Here is a 20600-nt window from a genome sequence, read left to right as displayed (position 1 = left end):
ATATCGGCCATAACTGAAGCAGGATAATCAGCATCTTAGTGAGTGAGAGTAGTGGGAGTTTTCTAAGTGGCATTATTTCTTTTAGCTCTGTTGATTCAGTCTGATTACGGTGAAATCCACAAGTTTTATATCAAAATGAGTAGAAATTGATCTAGTTGGTGGTGGTGTAATGCATGCATGCAAATGTGCTTGTCCCACTGAATCAATTCTTTGGATATAAAAAAAGAATCTTGCTATTGGGAGTTGGCCGATTTGTGTTCACTCTGCAAACATTTCACAAGGTGAGAAAGCCTATTTGTATTCCAGAATTATCTTAAAGCCCTTGAAAGACTGACTTGATGGAACAGTAGGCCAAGGTCATTAAATAACATTTTAAGATGAAGGTAATGATTGCACTGATAGTAAACATACTTTGTTTTTTAATTGTACTTTAAGTGAAAGTTTACAATTCAAGTCAGTTTCTCATACAAAAACTTACACACACATTGTTATATGAACCTAGTTGCTCTCCCTACAATGTGACAGCACTCTCTGCCTCCCCACCCTGTATTTCCCGTGTCCATTCAACACCAGTTGCTGTCCCCCTCTGCCTTCTCATCTCGCCTCCAGACAGGAGCAGCCCACATAGTCTCATGTGTCTGCTTGAGCTAAGAAGCACACTCCTCACCAGTATCATTTTATGTCTTATAGTCCAGTCTAATCTTTATCTGAAGTGTTGGCTTTAGGAGTAAACATACTTTTAAAAAATGAACTCTGTTTACCTGGTGGCTATTGGGCCTTCTGGAAGGTATTGCTTGTAAAAGCATATTTAATTGTATGCATAATTAAATATGCTCTATCTACATCTCTGCTACACTATAATTAGATAAATGCTTGCCCTTTGTCATAGTTAAACATCTAAGACTCTGGGGCTTCTATTTACTTGGTGTATTCCCCAAACTTAATCCCCTGCAAATATACATATCTCCCTGGAAAACCATATTTTGGACTTTGTACCACAAGAGAGGAACACGGTTTCCTTTATTGTACAAACCTAACCTCACACTGCAGAGGTCACGGGGGTCTGAGCCTGACTGATTCATGGTGGCAGCCGGGGTCCTGGACTGGTGCTCTTCACTCTTAGTCTTCACACTTGCATTGATTCTCAGGCTAAGGAGGGGAGGGCGGAGGTGCTTTTATCAGATCCCCATTGTCTTGTCAAAATGTGTATTGAATTCTCCTATGCTGAACGCTGTAAGGTGGTCAAAGACAAACAAGGCCCTGTAGACCTGTCCCTGAAACTACCTGTTCCAGGATGCCCTGAGTCAGATTTAAACATCTAAGACAGCACCAAACAATGGTGTTCTTTCAGCCTCTTTCTTCTAACATTCTGAGATTGTTACTGGAACTGTGTGAATCCTTTTAGTTTCAGAAAAGTTTAAATATTCAGTACTTTGCCAGCCAGTTATCTAAAAACTTGGCATTGGACGCTTTCAGTACTAGATTCCCTCATTATTCAGATGAATGAGACTGATACTCTAGGGAACTTTGTTTTTTTAATGTGTTTTTTGTTTGTTTTATATATATATATATGTACACACACACACACACACACACACACACACACACACACACACACACACACACACACACACACACACACACACACACACACACACACACACACACACACACACACACACACACACACACACACACCCCCCCCCCCCCCTTTTCCCCTAGCTAAGGGGACACAGTGGTTAAGAGCTCGGCTGCTAACCAAAAGGTTGGCAGTTTGAATCCACCATCTGCTCCTTGGATACCCTATGGGGCAATTCTATTCTGTCCTATAGGGTTGCTATGAGTCAGAATCAACTCGAAGACAATGGGTTGGTTTGTTTGTTTTTAAAGTAACAGTACATCCCAGGGCACAGAATAGTCTTGGTTTATGCTTGTTATGGTTGGTATATTCTTAAAATATCCCAGTTTGGATAGTGACTTGTATGGCTACCCTCTCCATAGTAGTCTCTCTTAATCCAGCAATGTCTCAAAAATGTGCAGTTGGCATCCCAAATAGTTAAGCAATGCACAGCTGAGTATAGAGGAGTGTATTGACCTCTATATTATACTCATTGTTGGGTTGGGAAGTTAGAACTCTGCAGGTTTAACACTGTCTCAGAAGATGCACAGAGAGTTATTGCAGGAATATGTTCATTATTAGCCTTACAAAATACCTCAAAGAAGTAGATATTCACAAATTAGTGAACTGTAGTTCTTTTGTTACTGTTGTAATCCCAATAATAATTTTGGAAATTCTATGAAAAAAGTGACGTTGAAGAAATAAATTTGGAGAGTTAGATTCCCATCAGTGAAGCAAACCAGTCAGGCCAGATACTGCTAATTAATTAATTAGGACATGCTAATTTGATTTTTGTTCTTTTTGTCACTAATCTTCTGAGCTTCGGAATCTCTAGAAAAATTATTAAAAGATTAAAAAATATTTTAAAAAATTAAAAAAAATTATTACCTAGCATATTAAGTACTCTGAATACCTATAGCAACCCAATTTGTTCCACTACTGGCAAAACACAAGATTGGTGGGCATTGAAATAATTATATTTTAAGCTCATCAAGGGAAAAAGTTGTTTCTGCTCATGTTCCTTTAAGTGCATCACAATACCTGTGGGTCTTAGGAAGTATTTGTTAGAGAAGTTGAGAAACCCAAAAACCCAAACCCATTGCAGTTGATTCCAACTCACAGTGACCCTATAGGATAGGAAAGAACTGCCCCATAGGGTTTCCAAGGCTGAAATCCTTATGGAGAACGATTGCTACATCTTTCTCCTGTGGAGCAGCTGGTGGGCTCCAACCACTGACCTTTTGGTTAGCAGCAGGGAGCTTAGCCTCGACGCCACCAGGCCTCCTCCTATAAATTAAGAAGCAGCCCTGAGTAATTTTTTTTGCTGATACGTCAATTTCATCTTTACTATCTTTGTTCTCTTTCCTTTTGAATACATCAAATGAGAGCATTAGCAGAAAATACAAACAAAATTGCAAATGTCAGGTTAATCCCTTGCTCTTACAATGTGTGGCACGCATGCCACATGTAGAGAAAACCTTCTTTTTTTTTAGTTGGGCATATGCCACTTAGTGATAAAAATATAAAGTGATAAAGTGTGTATTCAGGTTTAGGATGACCACTGACATCTGATTTCATTCGTATTTTCACATTCCCTCTAAGGGACTCTGAAATTTTATCCCTATTATCCCAGGGGTTAGCCTTGTATACTTAGCTCAGGCACCAAAAGAGATTAAATAATCCACTGGACTCTTAAATGCATAAGGCAGTTGTTTGTTAGACATATCTAAGATGCTCATAACCCGTAAGAAATATTTTCTACTTGAAATAAAGATAAACTTCAGTGCATACAAAGAAGCTTGTGTCTGCAGTACTTTAGATGTGTAGAATAATCTACTCCTTTAGAAAGTTATGTAATGAATAATTGCACATTATAACAAGAGACAAGGGGACTGTTGCCTCAGTTTGAATTTGTACTTTCCTGAGGTTTTGGTATAGAATTATTTTTTTTTTTTCCTGCAGAATTTTTACTAAAAGCACATTTTCAGTAGGTCAGAAGCGACAGACTTTGGTTATCATGTTTTGTTCATTTAGTCTCACGCTTGTACTCTAGCCATAATTAAACTGAGACAGTAGAGGAAAGTTACAGCAAAGAATGTGGGCGAGAAACTAAATAGATGCCTGTCTTGGGCCTAACAATGACCGTGTTCTTCTCCTGCAGACGGACAAGATCGGAAAAGCTTTTAAGTACTTGGAAGCCGTCTTGTCCTTTATTGAGTGTGGAATTGCCATGGAGTCTGAAAGCCCGGCGTCAAAGTCAGCATACTCTGTATACTCAGAAACTATAGATCTCATTAAGTAAGTGCCAAGTAATTTTGTGATCCTCTTAAGTACTTTTCTTTCCTCACTTTTATTGCCTTAATCCATTTGAATCTTAGCATGAAGACAGCTCAATAGAAGGAGGCTTAAAAAAGTTACTGGTCCAAGATTTTTTTGGGGGTGAGGGGGAGGGGGTCCTAAACTGAAATTATACTCTAGGTGAAGTGCTAGAACAGAATTAGTGGTCCAGCTACATCATTTTGCCAAGTGCACTGTGAAATGCCAAAACTTTCAGGAAGAGTTTGTTTTTTCCAGTTTAGCTTTCTTATCAGATGCCCTCTCATCTCAGCTTAAGCCGTGTTCTTTGTTTATTATCTGCATTTCAACAGGGGTCTTAGGAAGGACTTAATTCTACTTGGTTTCAAGCAGGTAGGCAGGCCAGAGATGCATCCTCACCTAGTTTGCTAAGTGGCCTGGATTGTTGCCCTAAAGCCTCATTTTTCTGCGTTGCTCTTAAGTCTTTACATCTTCAGGAAAAATCAGTTATCAAACATGACAGACATTGTAAGATTTGTGTCTGGAGTTTTTAACTGCCTTTGTTTAACCTGGTATACTTCTGTGTTTTCCTATAGATTCATAATGTCATTAAAATCCTTCTCAGATGCCACAACACCAACACAAGAGAGAATATTTGCTGTTTTATGGTGTGTACTTTTTTGTCTACGTAGTACTAAGTTTGTGTTTGCATCTTTGATGATACAAAATTATTTTCAAGTTTAATTTTTTCATAATATGAAAATTAAGATGAAAGGCAAGCCGATAGAAGAAAGGAGCAGGATATATAGTACAGAGGGTTAATCCCACTGAGAGTTAATTTTATGAAATGACACCTGTGGCCATTTTACTGATGACGTGGTGAATACTTTGGTCTTGTGACTTCAGTTATGTCCTTGGGTATTTGTGTTATTCCATTAATACTGAGTTTTGGTGATGGTGTGAATAGAACAGCGAGATTCCTTTTTTTTTTGGCTGAGCACCGTAAACTTTTATTGTATGATAGCAAACTCTCTAGTGCCATTGCATTCACCTACGGTCCACAGGCTACAGATGCCCAGCTCTGCCTTGAATCATCCCCCAAAGATAATCCTTCAATTTTTGTTCATTGACCGCATGCCCTCATGTTCCAGGTACTATGATCTTTTAAAAGGATTTTTTTTTTAGCAGTAAGATTTTTGAGATACTCTTTCTTCTTCTTCTTCATGTATGGGGACGCCCAGTGTGTTCATTAGGCTGTGAAAAATTAGATGGTGTTTTTCTGTAGTAGTGATAGGCATGTCCACAAGGCAGTACTTCACCTTAACTTTTTTTTTTTTTTCCATTCTCGTAGCATGCGTTGCCAGTCCATTTTGAACATGGCTATGTTTCGTTGTAAAAAAGACACAGCAATGAAGTATTCTCGTACTCTTAGTGAACACTTCAAGATTTCTTCCAAAGTTGCCCAGGTACCTTCTCCATGCATCTCAAGGTAACTATAAATCTAATTGAGATGAGTTCCAAAATTGAGTCATTTCTTTATTTACCTCTTGTTTTGGCAACCATGTGTGTAAACATACGACTTTGGCTTTTTAAAAAAATGTGTGCTTCGTCTTTGTGCTGATTTGTTCCTTAATCTAAAATCATTAGTATATTATTACCTTTTCGAGGAGTAGTTATATATCAGTGTTTTTGCTTATGGGTAACATAAAAAGATAATTGCAGAGAATATACAGTCAAGATTTTAGAGCTTCAAAAATCTTTAGACAAGGCTAAGAACAAAGACAACTAGAGGTAGAGCCAAAACAGAACCAGAACCAAAGTCTTTCCTCCCTCCATACAACATGTCTTCTTGATGTTTAGATAAACAAGAACTTTACAGAACCATGTGCCCTCCCGTCTTACACAGGACCCATACCAGTGAGGCTAAGAATAAAAATGTTTATCTCTAGCAAAATTATTTTCCCCACTTTGTGACCTGAAGTTGTTTACATGTGCTGTATAACAGAATTATTATGCAGGTGTTAAGATGAAGATAGAATGTTCTCCCTATAGGCCTTGCCTAGTCTTTTTTTTTAATTTGTTATACTCCTTGAATAGTTTCTAGTTCTGATAGGTTTTGCTATTTTAAGAATATCACCTAGAAGACTGCCCCATTTCCAGCACATTCCAAGGAAGAGACTCCCATATGGCCTCGCTTAAAAAAGAAAGTCCTGATTGAGAAGTAACTTCTTACCTCTGAACATTTTCACCACTCCCATTCTGAGGTGTTATTCTTAGCTAAAAGGTTGTCAGTCACATTATTTTAAAACAACTCCTTCAACAGTTTGTCCAGCCAGTATATATCAAGCATCTCCTTTGTGCCAAACCTGTTCAGCGTACTGGGGATATGGCAGTAAACAAAGCAGATCATTTGGGTTGGTACACACTGAAACTTTGTGACTTGGACTGCCATTCCGGAGACAGGAGAATCTGTAATTTGGGAGTCTAAGTGATTGATTAACTCCTCTCAGAGTTTCCCCTCTGGTCTCTGAAAGTATACGTTTTGCTGGATGCACGTGTGACCCATGCAGCCCAAAGGAGAGATGTGTACCATATTATGAGGCTGCTTCTGCTGATCTGTCTTTCCATTTTATATCCATGTATTTTTTAATGTCTAGGTGATTTTATCTGTCTTATTTGGCTCACAACGAGGCACATGTAATCTTCATGCACAAATAAACAGTCAAGAGCAGAGTAAAGAAGATAAATCTTCTTCCTCAGTCTCCTTGTAGAGTATTTTATATCAGTTCATTCATTGATTCAACAGCTCTTTACCAAGAGCTCCTCTGCAAGTGCTAAGAACGCAAAGATTAATAAGAAATGGTCTCTGTTTTCTTGGTGCTCGTGACTCAGAAAAAGGAATAGACAGAAAACTATAGTGGAATGTGATAAATGCAATAAAGGAAATAAGTTCAAGTGGTGGCAGAAAGGACACTGTGATGGATCCCGTGTCTAGGAGAGTGCGAGGTGTATAGTAGATGCTCAGGTAATGTTGATAGGGTGGATGAATAAATGAATATTAATGTATTTATAGATGTGTGTGCATACATGTGCAGTGGTTAAGCATTTGGCAGCTAACCAAAAGGTCAACTGTTCAGATCTGCCAGCCACTCCTTGGAAACCCTGTGGGGCAGTTCTACTCTGTCCTGTAGGGTTGCTATGAGTCAAAATCGACTTGGTGGCAACAAATTTGGTTTTTGGTCTCGTTTGTGTATGTATGTATGTGTGTGTATATATATATACACATACACATGTGTATATATGTATGTATACATGAGATTAGGACCATCTTCACAGAGAAGTTAATGTTTTATCAGGCTAAATTCAACAAGGATGGGGAGAGGGAATTCTCCGCAGAGGAAACAATACGGAAATGGTGTGGGAAAGCATATTTGCCATACAGCTTAGCCCACCTGTGCCCAGGGAAGGAGACCATACCCTAGCCAGGTGTTATTTTTTCTATTTGTTGGGCCCTTCTCACTGTGTTTGAGTAGAGTCCCAAAATACTGAAGGTGAGGGGGCACTTCTTTTACCTTGTCAGAGTGACTTTAGAAGGGATTATCACACTGCAACTTTCTGACTTAGACTGCTCTTCCAGAGACAGGAGAATCTGTAACTTGGGCGTCTGGGTGGTTGATTAACCAACTGGCTCTCTCTCTTCTCTCCCGCCTTCCAGAAGCACAGGCACACCACCCCCTCTTTCCCCCACACCTTCTCCTGCCAGCTCTGGAGGGTCCCAGCCGAGTGCTGGCGGTGTAGGGAGCGGTGGGCTGACCGCCACCATCAGGACCCCAGTCACCATCCAAAACATGACATCCTCCTACATCACCATCACTTCCCATGTCCTTACCGCCTTTGATCTTTGGGAACAGGCTGAGGTCCTTACAAGGAAGAATAAAGGTAAATGGTTCTGTGGTGGTAATTACTGAGGTATGGGGATTGGGAGGGAATATACAGGTGGTTTATATATTCTGTTCAGTTTGTCAGAAAAAAGGAAACATGTAGCTCTTTACTCCTTTCATGTTTTCTCCATTCTACCTTGTAACCGAGTCGCAATTCTTTCTTGAGTTCTGTAGCGTGGAGCTAGATTTCTGTGGCTAGATCTTAGCAAAACTAAATCAGAAGTAGTTTCAGTACACTGCCCCTTCATAAGTTCCAGAATCTTTATTTCAGCCAGAACTGAAATGCTAGTAAAAGGGTAAGGCAAATGAAGCAGGAAAGTCACTGACCGTTCTAAAAAAAAAAAAAAAGAAAAAAGTCACTGACCATTCTAGGCTCTACAGATTTGAGATATAAGTACCATAACTCAAATACAGAGTGGCCTTGGTGAAACTCAAGATTCAGGAGACGGAAGAGCAGAAAAGCTTATTATTGGTGCCAGCAGCAGTAAGTAAACGCTTATATGTGAATGGCAGCTCAAAGCCATTCCATGTTTTTTTCTGGCCATAAGGAAGAAGGTGGCCAGCTGGCTCTAGTGAATTTCCCCACAGCCTCTTAGAACTCTATTATCTTTCTTAGCAAACTCGTGGTTTTTTGTTTTGTTTTTCCTTTTTCCCATTTATGCATCCATTGATCCGAAAATGTAAATTGGGTATATTCTGATTTCCAGGTACTGTGCTAGGCATTTTGGATTCAAGTATAAAACAAAGCACTGTTCTTTACTCCTCTAGTCTAGTGGAAGGATGTGGAGAATTAGCAAGCACATCGTGATTTTTTTGCTATGATAGATGAAGTACAGAATATTGTGGGGACATGGTTTCTGGAACCTCAACTTCTTGTTTTTACAATTTTTGTGCGTGCACGTGTATTTACTTGGTTTTGTTTTGTTTGCAGAATTCTTTGCTCAGCTGAGCACAAGTGTGTGTGCCCTGGCCCTCAACAGCAGTTTGATGGACCTGGTGCACTATACAAGACAGGGTTTTCAGCGGCTAAAACAAGTAACCAAAACACCTTAATGGAGGCCCAAGTTGAGTCAATGCCTTGGGAACTTTTTTGCACATTGAAAGCCTCAAAAAACAGTCTGGACATTTGTCTCATCAGGACACCAAACTCGAAAAGAGAAATACCATGAGATGGCTTGGACATTTGTCCACTTAATTTCTCAAGAACTGTGTGATCATTGGTTGGACCCGATGGTTATGCAGAAGCAGAGATGAGGAGGCCTCAGAGATGATCTTGCCTTTCCTGACTAAAGGACAGATGTGCAATGTAGCCTAAATGGTTGTATGAGTGGTCTAGAAACATTTCCGTATTTTTTTTAACCAGCAGGAAGAAAGTCGCAATGAGGTGAGGAGAAGCAATTTCAGCTCTGAAAGCAAATTTACATCATCTCCGTAGCCATACTAGTCCATTCCCAGAAGGAAAAAAAAATTTTTTTAAATAATGATTTTTGGTGTAGGGTTTTGTGGATGATTTTTTTTTTTCCTTTTAAGTTTTGGGGAAAATATTTGTTTCATAAATTCTAACAGTCATCTATAAAGTGTAAGTTGTGAAGAACTTCACCATATCCCACTTGCTGCCAATGAACAGTGGCTTTGATAATACCAAGTATTGTCATAATTTATAAAATAGAAGGCGACCCCATTGCCTGGAGTGCTGCACGTTCACCCTGCTCTGGTTTCTCCGTTACTGCGCTGAGAGTCAGCCCACGTCAGAGCAGTGAGAGGAGCCGTGGCACGTGGGCGCCATCTTGAGATCTCCGTGTGCTGGGGCAGACGTGGCTCTGCCACGTCCACGCCCTGCTTCAGCCAAAGGGACTCTCACAAGGCAGTCACCATTGACAATATTTGAATTTCTCGCCTTGGGAAAGAAGGGAATCAACATCTATATCTGACCAGATGGCTAAAGTGCTTTTATATCTCTGTTCAAGTAGAGCTGGACTTTGAGGTGCTGGTCTGTGGTCTCCAGCTATGTGGGAACTCATATTGTCTAACCAACCCAGTTTTGTCAGTGAACAAAGAAAAATGAAATCTACTTCTTAGAGAGGCTATATTTTTCTGCTACAAATTATATTTATAGCAAAACTAGACTTTTAGAGCCCTTGGTTGTCTAGGAGGGAATGGAACCGCCTGAAAGGATGTGGAGATTTGGGGTGGTTTAATTAAACTTTTTTAAAAGAATCGTCACCACATGCCTTCACTCCAGAGTGTGTTCTCAATCAACTAGATTTGATTAGATTGAAGAGAAACCGTGGCCTTCCCGTAAGTTGTTATTGCCGTACTATATACAGTTAGCCAAGTTTATTTTAAATAACCTAAAATGAAAGAACACATTCAAAATTCCTACATGCCCATAAGCACAGGTTTTCTTTTTTGTTGGAACTTGGAAGGTTCAACTGGAAACATTATTTTGAGTACAGTGTTTTTAAAAGCTAATTCTTTTTGTCCCTTTTAGAATAAGTAGAATTTGCACATGTATTAAAATTGAGGAGTAATGGTCATTTATGTAACAAGTTGTTTTATTTCTGTCCTCCCCCGCCCCGTTCCGGCCCTCTACGTGTTGTTTCCTACTAAGCATATTTGACATTTTCATGTTTATTTACTAGGGAGAAGGAAGTGCCATTTTATTTGTAGTGAACGAATCTAAGGTCCGTATGATGAATGTAAGCACATGCTTGGTAGTTTGGTAAATACGTAAGGGGTGTGTAGAGGATGGAGCAATGCTTATTTTTCAAAGTACAAATTGTTTATGTAAAGGTGCTGCTTCACTTTCTGATCCAGCCTGTTCTTTTGTTACCACTAGCTAGGTCAGAGGTCAGTTCCCTCACGTTTAGATTAAAGCCTAGAGAGTTAAGCAGTAGTACCATCTGAGCATAAGACATTGATACATGACCCTGATGGACCAGTTTCACTTAATCGATGTTGTGAAGTAAAGCCACGGTCCTTTTTAAGCTACTGGTTTAAGAAACAACCTGTCGCTAAGTGAACAGTGACTGCCTGGTAAGCCGCGTGCTGTTGGCATTTGGGTGTCCGTCCCTTATGTGTCAGGGACGAGACCACTGTCAACCATATATGAGGATTTAACATCTTTTTTCTCCTGACTCCCTTGGCCATCTCCATCCCCTACTCTGCGGATCTCCCCAAAACAAGACACCTGTGAACTTGGAAAGGGTCATGTTCTTTGTGACAGGTCTTGACCTGTGCAGATTGGGCTGGAGCGTGTGCGTGTTCCATCAGCAAGCTGCAAGGCTCCCTTGACTGAAGACATTTCTAAGTAAATTTCTCAGCCAGTTCTAAAAGAAGTAATTGCCTTTTCTGTGGCCTTATTCTTTGTGGGTTTTTTGTTTTTGTTTTTCCTGACCTCTGTATTAATATTTAATTGCCCCTTGAAAAACTTACACATTTTGCATAGATCAGTATGTACTATTTTGATCTTTCACAATCTTACTGCAGCATGCATTGTATCCAAAAAAGAATTCCTACTGGCCACCTTTTTCATAGAGTATGTAAAAGGCGGTGGCTGATGGATCGTTAATGTTCATAAAGCCTTTTTGCTGTTACAGTTGTGTATAGAAATCTCAAGGATTTTTAAAAAATCATTTGCACTTTTCCACTGCATGCTTAAATTCCTGGAGGCAAAATTTGTACTGAGGCATGTAATCGAGAGGGCTCCAGATTATAAAATTAAGAAGCCTTTGAATATGTGAAGTTCTTATAATAACAATAACAGTACAGACTTTGCAATGAGATAACTATATAGGTTTCAAAATACCTAAAGGAGTGAAAATAGAGTATAAAATCTTGCCTTTGGCACTACAGTTTTATGAGTGTGTGTCCGTGTGTGTGTCTGTCTGTCTTTAATAGGAAATGGGAGAACACTGTTTTACTTTTTAAAGTGTTGAATATTTCTGTCCTTTATGGAGATAACTAAAATGTGAATAAATTGAACTTGGTATTTTAGTCAGACTAAGAGCCCTGCTAAATAACAAGAAACACTTGACTGCAATTTACCAAAGTACAGCAAGTTAAGATTGTGAAAAACTTGGCCACGTGCTGTTGGTGGTGAAGAGAGGGAGACACAGCAGAATGACAGCAGAAGGATTTGACTGTCAGATGTTAGGGTTTGACCTCAGTACTGAGTGGGAAAATCATCTGAGGTTTTTGAATGAAAGGACCTTTATCTTATAGGTCTATTTTGACTTAAGTATGTAGCTATTCCTTGTAGATAAATTATACCACGCTTATTTCTGTTGTTCTGTATCTTTTAATTCCAGGCCTTGGGATATTTACAAGCTAACAAACTATCCCTTTCAGGCTAAAAATTTGTCTTGATATTGGTATCTTAAATATTAATGTTAGTAGGATCAGAAACTTACTGTTATTAGTATTATGATCGAGGTTCGGTAACTTTCAGAAGCAAAAAGCAAATCTTTGTGCCCTCCAAAATGAAGAAAGCTCTTTCAGGTATAGGGAAGGCTATCTGTATTATATATGTGTACACACACAGTCAGAGTAAGAGGCTGATTGAGTTGGGTATAATTTATTATCGCGCCTGTGTTGACCAAACCTAATTTTGAAATGATGCTGTATTTATTTATTTTGCCATGGCTTTAAGGGATGTCATGTGGGCCTTGCACCTTTCATTCTGCTTCATGAAGTTTGAGGTCTTATTGTCCACCTTAAGGTAAATGAACCAAATAAGGCTTGATGTTGGGCTTTTTTTTGTAACTTAAAAAAAAGTCTTCCTGCCTCCCACCACATCTTGTACTTTTGTAATGGTCTCTTTTCCCAGACACTACACAAAATCTTTGAAAAACTCTGCCACTTCATCTATTCCATTTGCTACCACCACCACCGATTAGCAGTATTTAAATCTTACAAGAATATGTCGGGCTTCTTTAAGAAAGACAAAAGCATAGATCTTCTCACTTGGAAGTCAGAACCATGGAGTAATGTCAGGCTCAATTGTGGCGGTACTTGTTCTTTTTCCCCTTTATCTAGTGAGCTGCCTCTTTTTTTATGCTTTTGGTCCCATTTAGAATTAATGGATGTAAGGTGTTTTTTCTGTGCCTCTTTTATTTTTTGTCATTTTGTTGGGGGGAGATGGAGTGGCAGAATAACATGGTGTTGGGGATTCTGCTTCAAACATTGCAAGTGGCATTTCCACCATGTGAACCTCAAATACGCAGTCCAGTTGCACTGGTTTCTCTCAACCAATGCAGCTGTGTGACCGAGAATGCACATCTCTTCATGAATTGTGAGCGCTAGCCACGTTCTTTAGTTCCTGTTTTTGATGAGTTGACAAGCACCATCCACCGCCTTTGTGAAGGTGGCTATAGATTTCGTATGATCCAGGGGGAAATCACACTATATTTTGTCTGTGGTGCATCAAATAGCAACAGGTACTCTGATGGGTAGAGAAGAGCCTACACAAGGAGCCCGATAGGGCAGGGAGCATACATTCATATATTGGCCTGGGAGGACAAGGGGATAAGACCACTGACAGCAAGGCTGGCCAAGCTGCACTGGTCACACCAGGCAGTGGCTGATCTAAGGGAGAGAATTTGCTTTGCTTAAAAGTAGATGTTTAAATGATGCTTAACACAGGCAGTATTAACTTCGCCTTCTGTTCAGGCCTTCAGCATGTGTTGTTATAATTACTGCACACCCCCTTTTGATATCAAATATACACTGTTCATGTTGTGAGTGGGTATGTAAGTACGTGTCCCAAATCTTGTTTTAATTTTTTTTTTTTCTCTGAATGTGATCATGTTTTGGATGACACCTGAGCAGGGTTGCCTTTTTTTTTTTTTATTTATTACCATTATATATTATATTATATTATATATTTTTTGCTTTCTTATAACTTTAGAGGAATGTCAAATCTTGGTATTAAAATTGTTTAAAAAGGAATAAATTGTCCAGCTGATAAATGAAGATCACTGGTCTATCTTAAATAATATGGATTTTTCTTTAATTACTGTGGAATAACGTGCCAGCTATCTAGTCACCGCGATGGTTTTGTACGTAGGACAGGGAAGCAGTGGTGCCCTCAGTGGGAAGATGTCCTGCCCAGATTAATAGGGGAACTCTGTGGACTTTATCTCCTTCAGCATTGGAACTGCAGCTGGAGCTTTTGGGAATAAAATTTAGCTGCCTTGGATAGTCTTTTGAAAGACATACCTGATCTGTGAGAGAATTATAGTTTGTTTTCTTTTTTTAGAAGAAAAATTTGCAAAAGATCTTTCCAAAGATAATGTGCCACAGATCTTTTGTTTGTTGTTCTGTTATAAGGATTAATTGCCGTTTAAAAAAAAAATTGTAATCGACTTGTTCATCTTCAAATTCTTTCCTTTCCACAAGAGGATTGAGCTGTAAAAAATTAAATAAAAAATTAGAGAAATCATTGGAGTCGAATCCATGCTTTCACTTTGTCTGAATAAAATACTTAAAATAGTTATTGCTATACGAAATCCACCATTATATCCAAGGATAGTCTTCACATAGAGTAATGTGCTCTAACTAATAGTGTTTATTGTTGAAATTGGGGAAGAAGTGTGGACAGAAAGTAGCTCATCGTTCTGTGTGGTTTATTTGCCAGATACTCACACACACATCAGCCTCATAGGAATGTGGCTCCTTATCCCAACCTCAGCTGCCAGGTACAGCAGTGACCAAGTCTTCCTGTTTTTAAATTTAATTGATTTGTAGAATGTTGGCATTGGAAGGAATCAAAAGGTCATCTGTTCTGGTCTCCCTTTGCTGCCCCCAGAGAAGGGATGCCCTCCCTCAGTGATTTCGTGCCTATTTCCCACTGCTTTACCAGCCCTGGGAATCAGGTTTGGAAAATGGGAAGGGAAAAGAATCACCCGCTTTGATAGGTGGGAAACTGTGTCCCTGGTGTTTTCATTTACATGTCTTTTAATTCCTTTGGTACCGACTACTTTTTTTCTCACATACCAGGTTTCCATTTGCAGTGCCAGGGGTTATGTGACCAGTACTCTTGACCCCATTCAAGTGCCCATCCAGGTGGATGGGGGGAAGGCAGTTTTCATATCAGTCATATGGAGTGAGTGCCTCATAGAAAGGGTTCTGGTAACAAAGGAGGAAGGGATGCTGAGCAGTAAAATGGAACAGATGATCCCTTCAGGCTACTCTTTTTTTCCCCCCCTTTGATTTATATATTCAGGATATTAACCTTTTATTATGGTACAGATATTTCCCTCCAAATTATCTTTTGCTTTTCAGTTTTTATTACGATGTTCTTTGACATTAATTTTTTTAGTGTTAAGTAGGCAGACTTCTTCTAATGCCCTCCTGCAGTTTGTTTTTTGTGTCTGGATGACATGTACAAGGGCCATTTCCCAGACACTATGCAAGGCCGTTTATCTGTTCCACTGAGTTCTGGCACCAACTGTGTGCTCAGTAGTGGTGATAAATGTTATTCTCCTTTGCATCTTAGTTTTTTCACTTCTGGAACCTGAAATTATCTGAATACATGTTTGGTCACTATTTTGCCAGGGTTGTTGAGAATGTAAATTGTCACACTGGGCTATTTTTGTCATCTAGGTAGTGTTTTTTTTTTTTTTTTTATGGTAGTGTCTAGAGCCTTCGAATCCATCCCAAACAACTTTGAAGCCCAGTGGGCTTTACCAGTATATAATTGGAGGTTTATCTGCCATTACTTTGGTTGTGATTAAGGAATTGCACCCGTCTAGTCTGTTGTGACTAAAGAATGGGAATCTTTCAGCATTTGTGGTTTCCCTGTAGACCACACACAGCTGAAACCAAGATGGTAGTGAGACACCAAGGCCCTGATAATAAAGGCTTGTGCCCTTCTAACAGACGGGAGACTAGGCCTTGAAATACTTTCCAAACAGACAATTCTATTTTAGCTTTAAAAGACTGTGTGCCTCCTCTAGATAATACTTTAAATCACCCTTCTGTCTTACTGGGACCCAGTTCTAACATCTCATTTACCTTTTTTATGTGTAAGAGGCAATTATGGGTTTTTATCTCTCCACTGCTAAATATTCCCTGTAAATTACCCTCTAAGCAGCAATACACACGTTTTTTCCACATGTTACATACACTCTTGGGAGTCCAGTTGCTGGGTGGTACAAATGGTTAACATGCTCAGTTACTGACAGGTTGGAGTTTCAAGCGCACGTGACCTAATCCCAAGAAATCAGCCATTGAAAACCCTATGGAGCACGCTGACACACGAAGTTACCGTTGAGTTGGAATTGACAGCAACTGATGTGGTTTTGATTTTTATACACACATGGAAAACCAACTGTACTGAAATGTGAATGGGCTATAGAAAATGCCTTTGACCATTCAATGCCAGATGAGTAGTTTGAATCCACCAGGTGCTCCTTGGAGACCCTATAGGCAGTTCTACTCTTTTTTAGGATCGCTATGAGTTGGAATTGACTTGACGGCAGTAGGCCTTGGGCTTGGCTTTCAACATCTTTGTCATGTCTTTGAAGAGGCTCCTCATGCAGATGTAACTTGGCACCCAGGGTTTATAACCAACCCAACATGAGTAAGGGAGAAAGTAGGTGACTTGGTAGAGTGGTTTTGCAGACTTCCCCAAGCCTGTGTATAAATGAGGATCATTTGGGAAATTTCTTTAGGGGGAAAAAAAATTTCAAACTGATTTACAAATAGCCTGGGGAAAAAAAAAATGATACAGAAGTATATGGAGCAAAAAGTTCAAAGACAAGTCTCTTTCACCCCTTTCTCCCCAGAGTTAACAACCATTAAATTTGGTGCTGCTTCCAGAACATTTATCGGGCATTTACACATTGTTTTTAAGCGTACATTTGGGTATACTATATTGGCTATATTTTCACTTCTGTGTTTTAGTCTTCTGTATCAGTCATCTTGGCTACAAAATATTGTGTGATAAGGATATACTAAAAACAAACCAAACCCATTGCCATCGAGTCGATTCCGACTCATAGCGACCCTACAGGTCAGAGTAGAGCTGCCCCATAGGGTTTCCAAGGAGCACCTGGTGGATTTGAACTGCTGACCTTTTGGTTAGCAGCCATAGCACTTAACCACTATGCCACCAGAGTTTCTAATACGGATATAGCATTATTTATTTAAAACATTTTCCACCTTTGGTACACACATCTTTGTATATTCTTGCAACGATTTCTATAGGATAAATTCCTGGAAGAGGAATGTCTGGGCCAAACAGTAAACCAAATTTCAAATTTTGATGTTAACAATTTGCTCTCAGGTCAGACCTTGACTTGTGGTGACCCCACACACAACCAGAGGAAATGCTGCCTGCTCCTGTGCCATCCCCTTGAGCGCTTAAGGATCGGATCATTCTGATCCATAGAGTTATCATTGGCTGACTTTTCAGAAGTAGATTGACAGGTCTTTCCTCCTAGTCCATCTTAGTCTGGAAGCTCTGCTGAAACCTGTCCAGCTTTACAGCAACAGACAAGCCTCCTCTGACAAGTGGTGGCTCTGCATGAGATGTGTTGGCCAGGAATCTAACCTGGGTCTCCTGCATGAGAAGTGAGAATTCTACCATCAAACCACCAATGCCCCTGTTACCAAACTACCTCTCCCAAAAAGCTCTCATACCACCTGTGAATGAGCTTGCATTCTTGCCAACTGGGTACAATGTGAAAAATAATCCTACACTTTCAGTTTGTGTTTGTCTGACAACTGAAGCTGACCACCTTATTACAAACTTACTGGTCATTTGTTTCTGGTTCTGTGAGATGCGTATTTCTGTATGTAGCTCATTTGCTAAGAGATGATCTTTTTCCTACGAATTTGTAAATTAAGCTTAGACTAGGTTAATTGCCCCCAACCACTGCATGACTCTTCCTTAGTTTTCTCCACCATCTGAACCTCTGCAAAGACATCATTCATGAGCTGCTTACAACAGTTTCCAGCTCTACCTTTCTTCCCCAGACTCTAGGTTGATCAAACTCTTGAGTGAGACTCCATGCATGCCACTTATTCAGTGAGTCTTCAGCATTTGAAGCTCCATTCATCTTTAAACTTACTACTTGTCCAAGCAAAATGACATCCTGGATAAAGTGGAAGCTGTAAAACATTGGTGTGGTTTTGAAACCCACTGGATGGGCTGGATGAATTTCATTATGGCTTACCTCTATGGCCCATAAAGATCAAATCTAAAATTTGATTGCCCGATGTCAGTTCTCTGCCTCACTTGACTGTAGTCCTGTCAACCTGATATTTGTTCATTTTGAATGAAGGTAAAAACAAGGGAAAATTCTACTTTCCCGTGGATTTACTCATCCACTCAGTAATTTGAGTAATTCTTCTGTGTCAAGTGACATGCTTCAGAATGTGTAGGCATAAGGCATAGGTTAGGCTGCCCACATGCCATGTCTCTTCTCCAACCAGGTGGCAGGTAACTTCAGATCTCTTGTTTTCCTTTCACTTAACTACACCCATGATACATACCTTTTCCTACAGCACAATGACCAGAAAGTAAAAGTGTGAAGGGGTAAGAATGTGTACTTTCCAGAGCTTCTATTTATAAAACCACTTTTCAAACCAGTCATTGTCATTATGCTTTACAGATGATGAAATTGAACTCTACCAAGGATGAAAATTTGGTCATGGCCAAACAGTAAGAGGTGACGCCCAGATGATGACACAGATTCGTCTGACTTTGTTATGGAAGGGGGTTTTGCTTGTTAGAATGAACAAGAGGAAATGTAAGTTTTAGAGCTGTTTTAATGTCAGCAGCAGCCAGTATCTTAACACCATTAACTTTCAACCATTTTTGGATTATACTAGAGGCAGTTAGTAAGACTGGAATGTGAGTAGGAATTAGGGAAGCTTTGTAAACTGGAGCGTGAACAGTAAGTCCGAGAATCAGTATTCACTAGAAACTCTTCTCGTGACTGACACAAAGAGGGATGTTCCTTGTCGGATGTTACACGTCATCCCTACAAATTTTCTCCACTTACCAGTTATAGTCAAGGTACTCGTATACCTCTAGTGATTGCTGAAATTGACAAGTTTTGTTTTTTTTAAATTCTCTTTATGAGGACATGTATTATTTAATAAAGAAAAGCTAAACGGAATACAAAAGTGAAATTTAACGTGATAAACCTTTAAAGAAATTAGCATAAAATACATCTAAAAAATGAACAAGATTTAAAGGTTAAAGTCCCAGGAAACAGAAAATGGTAACTGAAGTAGACAACAGTGTAAATTCCTTCAGCGTCCTCCAACCTGAAAAGCGTAGAGAGGCAGAATAAAACTGTAGCTCAGACTGGTGGCTCTGAAGGCTGGAGAGCTGGGCCCTGGCTCGAATGCTTCTCATGCCAGTCAGTGTCCAGGCAAAACCACCAACCAGAGCCAAAATATAACATGGCAGTGCATAACCATCCTCTATCGTCTGAAAGTTACCTAAATGTCGGGTACTTTATTTCCTCATCTGTAACAAAAGAGGAAGGAGTTGAAATATGTGACATCCCAAAGTCTATGAAATAAAAATATTGCCAGCCAAATACTTCCATGTTAAACATGATGTGTTAAAATCTAAAAAGAGATGAATAGAATTTATTAAATAGATCAATGTCCTTCAAAATCGTCTTGAAGGTTCTGCACATTTGCTAACATTGTCCACAGCAAATCTAGAACATCGTCTTTTAAATTTTGGGGAACCAGGTAGGCAACCTGCTTACTGTATTGTGTTTTTCTGGAAGATTCAAACAATACAGTCCATATAAATAACTCCCTAGAGTTGGCTCCAAAACACATTTCTGGAAGTGAGAGAATAGAAATTTATCCCTACTAAATAATTCCAATTATCTCCCTAAGTTGTTTTTTTGAGCAATGGCAGCATCACTGGAGTAAGTTCAAGATCTCTGCATGTTAATTATTTTAAAAGCAATACTTATTGTAGCAACATTTTTTTTGTGTGTGTGCTTTAAGTGAAAGTTACAAATCAAGTCAGTCTCTCACACAAAAACTTATATACACCTTGCTACATACTCCCAATTGCTCACCCCCTAATGAGGCAGTCTGCTCCTTCCCTCCACTCTCTCTTTTCCTGTCCATTTCGTCAGTTTCTAACCCCCTCTACCCTCTCATCTCCCCTCCAGGTAGGAGATGCCAACATAGCCTCAAGTGTCCACCTGATCCAAGAAGCTCCCTCCTCACAAGCATCCCTCTCCAACCCATTGTCCAGTCCAATCCATGTCTGAAGAGTTGGCTTCGGGAATTGTTCCTGTCCTGGGCCAACAGAAGGTCTGGGGACCATGACCACCAGGATCCTTCTAGTCTCAGACCATTAAATCTGGTCTTTTTAAGAGAATTTGGGGTCTGCATCCCGCTGCTCTCCTGCTCCCTCAGGAGTTCTCTGTTGTGTTCCTTGTCAGGGCCATCATCTGTTGTAGCCGGGCACCATCTAGTTCTTCTGGTCTCAGGATGATGTAGTCGCTGGTTCATGTGGCCCTTTCTGTTTCTTGGCCTTGTAATCACCTTGTGTCCTTGGTGTTCTTCATTCTCCTTTGATCCAGGTGGGTCAAGACCAATTGATGCATCTTAGATGGCTGCTTGCTAGTGTTTAAGACCCGAAACGCGACTCTCCAAAGTGGGATGCAGAATGTTTTCTTAATACATTTTTTTATGCCAATTGACTTAGATGTCTCCTTAAACCATGGTCCCCAAACCCCTGCCCCTGCTTCGCTGGC

At 39.8% G+C, this 20600-nt stretch overlaps 1 protein-coding gene across 7 annotated transcripts in view; it reads left to right on the top strand.

Moving 5' to 3' along the window:
- The window catches only part of AFF1 (ALF transcription elongation factor 1), a 227247-nt gene extending 207470 nt beyond the window's left edge, over window positions 1-19777 (top strand). For 3 of the 7 annotated variants that reach the window (XM_049885769.1, XM_049885768.1, XM_049885770.1), the window contains 5 exons: window positions 3780-3916; window positions 4510-4581; window positions 5265-5402; window positions 7629-7852; window positions 8786-19777. In XM_049885769.1, coding sequence (XP_049741726.1) covers window positions 3780-3916; window positions 4510-4581; window positions 5265-5402; window positions 7629-7852; window positions 8786-8907 — 693 coding nt within the window. In that variant the 3' untranslated portion in view covers window positions 8908-19777. The remainder of the gene's footprint in view (window positions 1-3779; window positions 3917-4509; window positions 4582-5264; window positions 5403-7628; window positions 7853-8785) is intronic. The other 4 variants (XM_049885774.1, XM_049885771.1, XM_049885773.1 and 1 more) reach the window with 2 other exon arrangements.
- Window positions 19778-20600: the final 823 nt, after the last annotated feature.

The sequence above is a fragment of the Elephas maximus genome, chromosome 5 (assembly GCF_024166365.1).
Source record: "Elephas maximus indicus isolate mEleMax1 chromosome 5, mEleMax1 primary haplotype, whole genome shotgun sequence".
NCBI lineage: Eukaryota > Metazoa > Chordata > Mammalia > Proboscidea > Elephantidae > Elephas > Elephas maximus.
The sequence above is the reverse complement of the archived record's forward strand: the minus strand, read 5'-3'. Positions and strand labels throughout refer to the sequence as shown.